The sequence below is a fragment of the Rutilus rutilus genome (assembly GCF_951802725.1).
Source record: "Rutilus rutilus genome assembly, chromosome: 7".
Taxonomy (NCBI): domain Eukaryota; kingdom Metazoa; phylum Chordata; class Actinopteri; order Cypriniformes; family Leuciscidae; genus Rutilus; species Rutilus rutilus.
In genome coordinates, this window is record NC_140221.1 from 23,054,717 (window position 1) to 23,067,458 (window position 12,742).

The 12,742-nt window shown below is 37.7% G+C and overlaps 1 protein-coding gene across 3 annotated transcripts in view; it reads left to right on the plus strand.

Annotated features, from left to right (window-relative positions):
* Positions 1-2,384: 2,384 nt before the first annotated feature.
* Positions 2,385-12,742, plus strand: part of parp8 (poly (ADP-ribose) polymerase family, member 8) — a 45,226-nt gene continuing 34,868 nt past the window's right edge. For all 3 annotated transcript variants that reach the window (XM_084414989.1, XM_084414990.1, XM_084414991.1), the window contains exons 1-2: positions 2,385-3,031; positions 3,564-3,618. In XM_084414989.1, the coding sequence (XP_084271115.1) occupies positions 2,941-3,031; positions 3,564-3,618 (146 nt within the window). In that variant the 5' untranslated portion in view covers positions 2,385-2,940. The remainder of the gene's footprint in view (positions 3,032-3,563; positions 3,619-12,742) is intronic.

The following is a 12,742-nucleotide window of genomic DNA, read 5'->3' on the forward strand; positions in this document are numbered from 1 at the left end:
GTTTTTATTGATCATTGATCACAGCTGATTGAAATTGTAACAAACAACCATCTTCAATTATGAACAATAATAATAATTTTATTTATTTTTTATTAGCATCAAGCATATGCATTTGTGAAACTGAGATTCTGTTCACACCAGAGAGGAAAAGCTGAGGGGCACTGTTTAGGCCACAGTGTAGCCCGTCCAGCCAGAAGATGGATGGCTGTGTTAGCGGCACTTTGATTAACAGCTCCATCCGGACTTTGGCTGGTGGCTCACCAGTCTGGAGCTGCTCCAAGGAGACCCCACTAGCCCAGCTGTGCTGAAGCAGGCAAGGCCTCGCCTGATGACTGCAGTGGCAGGAAAATACATCTTCCTGCATTGAGCCTCAAATGTATTTCCCCCTTCTACATACACTGTGTGATTGAGGATTTAGTGCGTGTTCTGATGAATACAAACACAAACACACTCATCATTTTCTCTTTCACCTAAATGGCACCTCATCTCAATGCAATGTTGATGGAATCAACGCTGCTGATGTTTCTCTCTTCAAATGATTCTCTCTGCACCGTCATCAACACATCATTCAGTGCTCCTCGATGATTTCACCATTATGTGGGTGCTAAAAGAGCCCTGGTGAATTTCAATGCAACATATTTTGGAGAGGAATCGAGGTTCAGGAAGCACTGTGTTAAAATAAACATACTGCATATATGAGATAAGTGTATGTGTGTTTACTGCCAGCTGACTGAAGATAAGGGGAGAATTTGAAAAAATGGACGAATGAAGCAGGCGGATAGAGACGAGAGTAGTATTTCCTGTTTCTGTGGGGAGACCCACATCACTTGAGTTGACTCCTTACTGAACTCATGATCAGTTCATTAATCCTAATTTCACAGTGAGTCAAACAGTTGATAACTGTGAGAGTACATACTGTATGCACTCTGATGCTCTTTATTAGGAGGTCTGCATGCTATAGATATAGTGTGTTTAAGAGGCTGGATGTAATCAAAGGTTTTGGGATGGATCATGGATGGATATGTATGTTGAAACTCAAGTTTGTCTTCAGGACTTAATCATTCAGCAGAATATTTGCCGCTTTGGGAATCACTCCTGCTTCAAAAAGCAATAACAAAAAAGTGTACTCTCCAGCCACGGCAGCCAATCACCACTTTAGTTTAGGGTCCAATTCTCACAATTAACTAGTTGCAGACTAGTTAATTGTGAGAATTGGACCTTAAACTAAAGTGGTGATTGGCTGCCTTGGCTGGAGAGTACACTTTTTTGTGTACTGCATATTACTAGGATATTGGCTGTTTATTAGTACTTATAAAGCACATATTAATGCCTTATTCTGCATGACCATATTCTCCCTTAATCCTACCAATACCTAAACTTAACAACTGCCTTACTTACTATTAATAAGCAGTAATTAGGAGTTTGAGGCAAAAATCGTAGTTAATAGTTAGTTAATAATGAGTATTGGACCCTAACCTATAGTGTTTTATCATGGGGCCGTATTTATAAAACATTCTTAAAATGAAGAGGCAACTGAGAACAGTACAATATAGGTAGGTATAAATCCGATATCACTTATGTCAATGTTATATATATATCATATTGTCCAGCCCTAAAGCTTGTTTTTTGTCAGTGTTTATTTAAAAACATCCACTTATGCAAAATTATGATGGTAAATATTTAATTGATGAGTTGTCAATACAATATATAGCAATATAGGGTATGATTTAAACCCTAAATTCAGCACATTGACACAAAATGAATCAATCTTTCGCTGCCTGGAGGCCAGCTTAGTTCCAACTCTTGTAGCTTTCGGCATACTGTAAAAATACAATTACATATTGAATAAAGTAAAATGGTATATCAATTAATTCCATTATATCTTTCATAACAGTTGAGAATCCTCTTTATACAAAGTTTGGTTAAAAAAAATCCTGACACCTAAAAAATTTGATTAAAAATCCCATTGGTTTTGCCTATACATGTAATTTCATGTCTTTTTTTCCATTTATTTTTAAACAACTGATTAGCCACTGGTGTCCACTAGCCTACAGAGGATAATAGCCTACTAAAAATTTTTTTACAAAACTTTTTTTCTGGTTCTCAGGATATTCAAGTCTGATGTTCTGCCAAATAATGGGCTACCTATCAGATTGTGTGCAACACTATATTTGTGGTGACATACAAAGTCTGATGCATAAGTTAGCCTACTTGATTTTTAGTAATGTTTATTGACCTGTTACCATATTTTGAATCAGAACGGTGTTGCTACAACAGTGTTGCTATTGCTCAGAAATCAGTAGCCTATCCTTATTAATTGCTTATTCTTAAATAACGCCTTTTTATTCCGCGTTTCTTCTCAATCTGAAGCCTGTAATGCTGCTGAGCAGATCCAGAGTGCAGGACAGTAGGCTAGCAGAGTGGGCGCGTGGGGAGAAAAACACGTCCATGACATCATCCGCCTTGTTGTGATTCCCAATATCCCACCGGGTTCATCTCGTGGATGCAGTCACAGGATTCCCACACTGATTTCCCCCGTGTGCAACTTCAGCTCTTCGGTAACGGTCTGATGCTGCTCGCGCCCGCGTTGGTTTTACTTTAAGACTTGCTATATCTTTTTGCGCTCCTCGGCTTGGCTTTCGACATCGCCATTGTTGGGTTCAGCAGAGTTATGAGAAGGACGGCTGAGAGATGCTTCCGGTGTAAAAGTGATATCTTTATGAAAGCTGTCGCGAGGAAGGGCTGTCCGCTGTGCTCATGCGATCGAGGCTATTGTTAGACGAGATGAAACGGTGTCGGTTGGCGTGACACACCTGGGATTGTTACAGCAGACCTCCAAGCACGTATTTCTACCCCACATCCATCGTGTCTGCAAGCGGAAAGGATTCGTTTGTTTCGCCGAACATTAGTTAGAGAAGCCATTCTAGTGTATGTTATTTCATGGGGATGTGTTCAAGGCAAGAGAGGATTCAAAAAGACGTCGACATCGTAATTCAAAGGTGTAAGGCAGAGAAAGACTGCCTGTTTTCTGGTGAGTTTCCATTGTCTCTTATTAAGAGTGCCGTCTTAAACAATTGCTATAGATTTGCTCTCCACAATTGACAAGCTGCCAGCCTCGCCGCTGATGGCTTTATATCCCCCTTCACACAAAAGCCCGATATGTTCAAAAACACGTATGTGGCTAATGTGCTCCAGCGTCCGCAATTTAATCTTTCCTGGACGTTATAAATTATGCAATAATCAACTGCAACCGAGGGCCTAGCAAAAACGTGAGCTATTCTGCTTTTATCATCATCATAATAAAAGCATTAACATGCCTGTCAGGTGTTGCTTTGTGATGTGAATGATTTTTCAATTAGCCCACGCGTTAATATTGTAGACCATCTCACATTTATTAGGTATCAATTTGATTCTGGTATATTCATTGTCAGTGGACATTCCCCGTCGATGTTGCTATGGAGACTAACGTTACACTTGTTGAAAGGGACTTTTTTTGTGGTCCAGTGTGTTTTATTGTTCACAAACCCCAAGTTTGTGTCATTTTAATTGTCTCTTTGTTTCAGACTTTAGATTCTCCGACTCCACCTTCACGTTCACCTACATAAAAGGACATAAAAGGTAAATATAACACTGGCAGCTACTATCAATGTAAACAACTGCTGTACACTCACACACCTGCTGGGTTTATGTTTTTAGTTGTTTGTTTATTGTGAGTATATTTTTTGTCAGTACTCATTTTATCACCCTTGTGTTGTCCAGATCCTGACTTTGTTGTTTCTGTGGAAAACAAAAGAAGCTGTTAGGTGAAATAACTCAATATCCATTCACTTTAATTTTTTTGAAAAATAAAGCTAAAAAAATGCTATGAAAGTGAAAGGAGAGTGAAGCTGTCATCCTGCCTAACATCTGTGCTTTACTGAAGAAAGTTGTACAGGTTTAGAACAACATGAGGGTGAGAAAACGATGACAACTTTCATTTTTGGGGGGGATTGAAATAAGCCTTTAAAGGGATAGTTCACCCAAAAATGAAAATTCTGTCATCATTTACTCAAAATGTTCCAAACCTGTATGAGTTTCTTTCTTCTGTTGAACACAAACAAATATATTTTGAAGAATGTTGGTTCAGCCAGACAGTTGACGGTAACCATTGACTTCCATAGTATTTTTTCAGTCAATGGCTACCGACAGCTGTCTGGTTACTAACATTCTTCAAAATATATATTTTTTGTGTTCAACAGAAGAAAGAAACTCATACAGGTTTGGAACAACTTGAGGGTCAGTAAATGATGACAGAATCTGAATTTTTAGGTCTAAACTGGACTGAGCATGTTGTAGTCAGTTCAGTTGAGGTTCATGTATACGATATACGTTCTCTTTTCACCTTATACCCCGTCAATAAGGACAATAACCTAATTTCCATGGTCTCTGCTCACTTTTATAGTTGTCAGCAGTGCTTGTGAAATCCTGTGCATTGATAAATATGTACCACCTTTAGAAGCATGCAGTCTCTTAGCTGCACTGTGATTAACAATAGATTGTATTTACATATAATTAATTACCCTGTACTCTGTCATTGACATATTAGACATTGACGAATCACTTTTACAGTGATGAATAGGCAGCTATTTTTAGCTGCTATTCCTCATATAAAAATAATAAACTCACTATTTTATGCTAGAAATCAACCTGGAGCACAAAGAAACGTTCTTTTTTTGTTCACAATGCCCTTTAAAAGGAAAACACTAAGAATCTGAATATACCATATTCTCATCGCTCCATTGATCACAAATGCCAGTGTGTTCAAGTGTGGTTGGTTTATATTTACATGTCACTCTCCAGGGCTCACACGTTTTTTTTGTGTAATGATTTAGCTGAAAGCTGTGAAGATTTGGTAAATGGTCTTTGATGTCAAGTTTAAATATGGAGATATTTAATATGTAGCTTGCTGTCTTGTTTGGACAACTATATAGAGCTGATTATTGACGAACAGAACAAAAGATGATCTCTTTTACTTTCTTGTAGTTAAGAATCAGTTTGCGGAAGTTCATGATACTTTCAGTTAGGGGTGGTTTTTGGTATGTCTGTGAAAGTTTGACGTCAAGTGGGTACGTTTCGTATTACCCATTCTAGTGTCTAATGCACAATGCACAAACATGAGAAGAACACCATTGTTCTAGTTCTTGAAAGGGCAGTCTTTCCAAACTATTGACCTGTTTGCTACAAACCCTCAACTATACCAACATATTATTTAGACTTTTCCACCAGATTGAAATGAGAGAGGGACAGCAGTTTTTCTTTGGCAAAATGAGGCTTGAGTTGCAGCCTCATTTAACAATGAAGTCAGATGAGATACCAGGCTGAAATTTTAGCTTGAGGCCATTTGATGAGCAATATCTCCAAAGCTACCAGACCTTGGTAGAAACGAGCACTGGTATAGTGCTTCCCTCCCTATAGTCATGCAAATGTTATGCACCGATTGATCGGCTGGTGACCGGAATTGGCCGATTTTCACGTGATCGGCGACCGGCCGGTCAGTCTGACAAATGCCGATTTTATGCCGGTCAAATGCACTCGGGCGCCGCATGATTAACATCGCGCAACATCAGCATCACACGTGCACACGGAACACACATGTAGGAAACCTCGTGAATTACGTCCGTTCAGACCGCAAGCCGTATTTTTTTTCGCCGTGCATGTTAATCAATGAGTGCATTCACAACGGGAGCAGGAGCGTCGCGAGCAGTGAAGCGCGTGTTTCGGCGCCGAGTCTATTTGCTGCACTGCTCACGCTCAATTAAAGGGAAAGCACACTTTTGATGGACAAAATAGCCTAAATAGGGTTTCACAAAAAAGTGCCCAAAATGCACAGAATTTGCGTGTTTTAACAAGAACTGGAGTAGGCTGTGTCAGAAAAGAAAACGAAGACTAATATTTATAGAAAATGTACCCATTTAAACTTGTTTTAATATTCAGTTTGTACAAGTGATTGCAATAGGCCTAGGCCTGTGTGTGTGTGTGTGTGTGCTTTGAGAAATATCTTTATACTGCAAGGCTATATTTATTTTATTTTTTATTTATATATTATTTTATTGCCATTCCCTGTTTTCATACAGACGTTTAGTTTGCTAAATACATATGTGAAAAGGAAATGGTTCTTCCATAACACTGCACTTTAGATGTGTGTGAATTACCCACACCTGGAGTAATTTATATAGTTCTATTTTATAGCGTTTATCTGTTAAAAAAAAATATGTACTATGAAAAATGTTCTATTACAGAAAAGATATAAAATAAATATCTGTGTGTGCTGTAAAGTGGTTAGAAAAAATGAAATCGGAATCGGCTAAAATCGGTATCGGCAGGTCAAACTTAATGAAAAATCGGACATCGGAATCGGCCCAGAAAATTGTAATCGGTGCATCTCTAAATGTTATGATAAATATGCTAATTAAAAAATGAGTTGTCCAGGAAAGCACTTTTGGCTCACTGAAGCATTACCAGTACCGATAAGAAGGTCCTCGAAAGATTTATGAAAGCCGAATGGATCTCGTCTTCTCAATAGTTGCCTTTAAATAAAGTCTTTAAGTTTCAATAACTGTTGGTTGAAAGTGGTTGGTTGTATTATAGTTATTACTGATTTGTTATTTTTTCATGTGTTTTACAACACCAAATGCAAACGTTTAATGTAGGCTACATGTATTTGTCAATTATTCAAAATATTATTTTATCACATACGTTCACCTATATTTATTTATTTGTGCACATGCAGTAAATTTGTAACACTGCTCACTGTAATCCATTTAGGTGTCCTGAACTTAAAACAGGGAGTTCCTTGTCATTTTTATGTTTGAACTTGTTTGCAAATGTCACTCTTGTTCTTAGAGGAGGTGCTTTGTATTACAAGCAGGAAATGAGCTAACAGGCTGTCTATGAAAAATCATTGCACATTGCCTTATAGAGGAAGTAGCATTTCCTGTTTGTAGAGCTGCAACCTGCGCTCAACATCTTTCACTGATGGATCCACGTTTCCTTGTAATGTAGACCTCATATTGCCTCATATTTTGCACCTTTTTTGTATTTTCTTCACAGAAAACAAGGTAGCTCTAATATCTGATATGCCAGATAACCCCGATATGTGATACAACAAACTATTCAAAGAAGGATATTTGCACGCCGATCACTTTTGTTTGATGTTACCAAACTACTAAATAGGTATAAGATATTTCACACAGTGAAAAGAACAGACAAGCCCATAATCCCTGAGATGCAGTAGTTTCTCATGAATAATCCATCATAGCCGAGATCAACACAAATTATGTTTGAATTTCATCATCTTGGTATAACTGAATTTGCATAATTACCATGAGGGCTAAATTGTGACAAGCTCTAATTCAAACAAATGTTGTTGCATTAGATGCGGATACAGGCTGACCACTGGAAATAAACTTTGAGTGATTTGGTATACTACATCAAAAAGATGTAAACCATTAATTCAGGGAATAGATGAGGAAGTTCATTAATCTGACTAGCATGGTGTTCTGTATTGCAGAAAGTGAAAGCATCAAAAGCAGAAATAGTTTGCCATGCTCACACTACGTTGAGTTTTTGTAACGGTTTTTATTGTCAGTTTAAGGTTATATAAACCACAGCATCTGTCTAAGTGCAGACTTCACTTCACAGTTACAAACTAAGCCAGATACGTTAATATTTGCTTAAAAAATGTCTGTGTGGGTGTTTATGTATATTAGGTCAACCATATATAATGCATAAGAGGTAGGTGCTAATGTGGGTATAGTAGTACTAAATAGTTTCATTAAATTGTATGCAACTGATGCTTACATGCTGCTCTCTACCATTAGCTGCCAAACTTTTGGCTTTCTTTTCTGTAGATGTGTGCTGGTAGGCTACTGGTGACACCTTTGAACTGTATGTCAACAGGACAATCATAGCATCATGAACCCTGATATCATTACACATATGTCTAGTTGCAGTTATTATCTTGTGGCAGTACTACCTGCATATGAGCTCTATGCAAACCACAAGGGAAAGATTCTCTCAGTTTGACAGGCAGTTGAAAAATTATTATAGATGCACTGCTGAGACCTGCCCATTGGGTTTTGCTCTCCTATGTTGGGCCATCCACATGTAAAGGTTGTTTGCTTTCACTGAATTCAATGCAATTCATATACACAGTAATGCTTTGTTTCTCTCTTGGAGAACAAGTTTCAGGTGTAGAAGCTTCTGTCTTGGCATGTGACCCCATTTGATTTATAACGCTGTTCTTTCATCTTTCTTTACCCCGGAATCATGCCAACCAGGACAGGAGATACCAGATGTAGCCTAATTACCTTGTCATTTTGGATTTAGATAATTGGTGGTCTGTTCCCTGAAAATCTGTACATTAAACATTAGAAATGGACACTTACTACCTTAAAGCACTATTTGGACCCTTAAAAATTACTTTCATTGGTGTAACCCAAAGTACTTAGGTTGTTTCCTACCTAGGCTCATTGGAAAAACGTGCCTCTACCTACAGTACATGTTTGCAGAACTCCAAAAACATACCTATCTATTACAAACAATTCACTGCAGTTTCTGGCTGAAATAAACACCAGTGGCAAATAAAACACCAACAACTTTTGTCACTTTTCAAATAATTATGATAACCGGGGAAAATTATCGATTCATAAAGACTTATTTTTGCATGGTTACTGGCACAATACTATGTTTTTACCATAGTGCAAAAAAAAAAAGATGTTTGCTCCATATGTATGGAAAAAAAAATAAGTTCCGAACTGCCGCGATGCATACAACAATGAACTTAAGACTTTGCCAGATTCATGTTCATCTGTTTTTCGGATAAAACTGAACACTCCTTTAGCGCAATTCACTGGACAGTAAATGTAATATTCTTTTACGTAAATGCAATATCCTGTGTAAAAGGCCTATGAATATTAAGAAGGCTTTGTGTGATGGAGCATAAGCATGAACCTCATGTACCCAAATTGAACTAATGCATTTTTTTTGCATAGTCATTGGCATTTTGCAGATGGTTGGTTTCTGCTTGAGAAAAATATGTTCATGTGACCAAAGAAAATAAATGCATCATGCGTAACACAATCCAAGTCATTTTTTAAACAATACCAGGTGTCATTGTGAATAATGTTTTCTGTGAGTGGCACCATCCTGTGTGAGACCTCAGGAGGGGTTTCACTTCCTCTGAATCAATCTCTCTTCTCTGTGTTGCCATCACATAATTCCTTATGGGCTAGTACCGCTTTCTGTGCCAGTAGTAGTCAGAATCTACACACAGTATGGTTGTGTGTGTTTTTATTTATTAAGTTATTTACCATGGTTTTTAATGGTATAAGGTCATTGACTCAATTAATTCCGTAATATATTTTCTCACATTGTGCAATGGAGCACATAAAGGTCACCTGCATATTATATTTTCACAGTTGCCAGATCAGCCTATATCTAAGTAGTTTAATATGATTTTGGTAGTTTCAGCCTGATCACTATAAGGCTTTTTAGCAATCCACTTTATCTTCACATTATTTCAAGGTACTTCACAGTAGAGAGTGTCCTGTTGTCAACACTGTTCTTTGCAACCTTATTTACTTGATTGCATGAAATGGAGACTACACTATCCTTAATTACCTCTTACTTAAGTGTTTAGATTAGCTGTATTCAAGACACGTGGGCAGCACCCTTCTGGGAAGTGATAGTCTCTTCATTTGCAAAATCTCTTTTGTCACTTGGAATTTATATATTCCATCTGCTCATTTCTGTCAGGCACCTTTGTGTAACTGTGAGAGGATTTTTTGAGCCTTTTTTTAAATTGCAGTTTTGCTTCTATTTAAAGTTTCCGGTGTCAACACTAGATGGGTTTTCTGTCTTCACAGCATTACATTTCTGCACTGCACCAAACATAAAATATATATATATATATATATATATATATATTTTTTTTTTGTAGCTGACCATTTATTTAAATATTTTCATAAGCCTTTATGTGAACAGTTTAGATTGTGAGCTATCAAGTAGACGGGGGGTATTCGATTTGGGTTTCTGTGAGTGATGGACAGGTGCAGTTGGATCCCAACATTTCGTAAAATTTTAAAGCTTGTGGAGTTCATTCAGGTTGAGTGCTGCTGTCATTAAAGGGACTGTGTGTAGGAATTTCTCCCATCTAGTGGTGAAACTGTATTTTGCATTCAAACGAATAATGCTCTCCAGCGCCTCACTTTTTCAAATGCGCGTTGCATCTACGGTAGCCCTTATGTACTAAAAAGCTATGACAGGATGTCTTACAATAGCACTTCCAGTTTTTCTTCGGGTGAACAGGTTTGTTATTTAAAACAAACTGAAACTTGAAACAACGAATAAAAGAATGTTACAGTATGAATTACTGACTGTGAAAAACATTAACTATGGTAATTAGTAGTAATGCCTTCTTTACTCGTTATATTTTTTGAAGTACGTGCATATCATCATCATCAGCGCCTTCTCTAACGTTACTTGCTCTGCTATTCATCAAAGAGCCTGTTTAACTTTTAACTATAAATGTTCTCTGTCTATATAATAAAGTACACAACCAAGCAATGAAAAAAAAGCTTGTAATTAAGACCGTAACATTGACTTACCTGTGGAGAAGAAAGCAGGCAACTTCAGGGTCTCTTTTGAAAGCTTTCTCCTGCATTAGCTATCCCGACATTAACCCTTGTTTTTGTAATCTCCGGTCACGTTTCCTTTTACGGCCTATTTTGGACTTTTTCGACGACGAGGACTCATCCTGTGACTCAGCATATGTATGAATGAACGGTGTATAAATAACCGTGCAGTGCATCCTTTTAAACTTGCCGCGGCAGTGACAAGCGCCTCTCACTGCTCTGCTCCTCCGCTTCTGCTGGCTTCAGTCACGCTGGTTCTGAACGAAAACGCGTTGTGGAAACGCGTTGGCCTCGTACTTTTTGTCCCTCTCTGCAGTGCCGCTGCTAGCCATTTTGGTGCCCTAAGCATAATTCCTTTATGATGCCCCCCACCCCGACCCCGAGAAAAAAAAAACGTTTGTTTTTGCCAGTTTAACTTTTTATTACCAAACATATAACTCAATACCAATAACACAGCAGCATCACACTATAAAACTTAAGAACACTAAAAAGAGAAAGTAAAATCTTCACAGCTTTGCTGACTTTGTAAACATATGTAGAATAGCCAACACACACTACACATTTGAAAGTGCAAACTTTTCTTCAGTAAACAGAATAGAAAAATAAAAAAATTATCAAAATAATCCAGACATGTTTTTCCCAAATTCAATGTCACTTTGAATAAATTACATTTATTAGACAAAATATTCAAACAAAGAATCTCATACCGGAAAAAATTATAAACATTTAAAACTGAAAGCATGGCAGCCAAGGAGTTCTCCCCCTTTATTCCTTATCTATCAACTATTTGATAAATCTAATATAATATAAAAGCATAATAGAATGAGGTGCAATAATGCACACAATTAAACAGTATTGTTTGCTTTATATCATTCATAATGACATTTTATATTTTTTATATATTTAACAGGAATTGTTTGCCTACCATGTGCACTGCACTGACTGCTAACGTTAACTGTTACTGAGAAAGTATTAACCACCGTCACGTCAAAATAAACCATAAACTACTGCTCAATATCTAAAGAAAGATAGTAAAGAAAGTAACAGCTAGCTGGCGTCAGTTATTTGTAAAGTAGGTAATGTTTAACAGTAAAATCTCAATTTAGCTTGCACCGAAGTTATTTAAAATAACATAGTTTGCTAACATTAACGTCAGCAAGTTCGAGGCGCGTTACGATTAGCAGCAGCACATGCAGCATATTTCCCTTATAAGAATGATTAAACATGGACTTACCTGCAAGTGATGCACGGGCATCATCTCGCAGTTTCTTCTTCTTTCTTTTCTCAGATCCTAACTCCTGCTGTCTTTTAGGGGCCATTTCCAAAAAAGTTGCCTATACTGTCTGTCTGTCAAACTTCGCAAAGGCGCCCGCGCGAACAACCGGCACGGACCATCCAACGCGGGGGGCGGTACTTTCTAGACTAGAGCAATTAAATGATCTTGTTCCCCCTTTTTTGTTACATATACATGGCTAAAATGTGCCTAATAATATTTCTATAGGCTAATGAAATAATATCGGCATTATACATTTTTTTTTTCATTTGGCTATTTTTGGTGCCCCCTCAGCACTTGGTGCCCTACGCACAGCGCGTGATGCGCGTGGTGGGAGCGGCGGCGCTGCCTCTCTGCTATTATAGTTTTTCAAGATGGCGGAACTACATGGAAGCCTCCGTGGACCTACCCGTCCCATGTATATAAAGATAATAAATTCTTCGTTTACGAGGATTAGTCTGATCATTGGCATAGGTATTTCTACACCATTGAGGGCATATTTATTAATAAAAATATTGATTTTAGATAATAAAATACCTAAAAAGCTACACATAGTCCCTTTAAAGGGTTTGTTCACCCAAAAATTTAAATTCTATCAGTAATTAGTCACCCTCATGTTGTTCCAACCCCGTAAGACTTTCGTTCATCTTCGGAACACAATTTAAGATATTTCTGATGAAATCTAAGAGCTGTCTCACTCCTTCATAGACAATAAAATAAAATAAAAATAACATAGTGTAACAGCGCAGCGCTTCTGGGTTGTCCATCAAAACGTAGGCTCGCTATTGGCCGACGC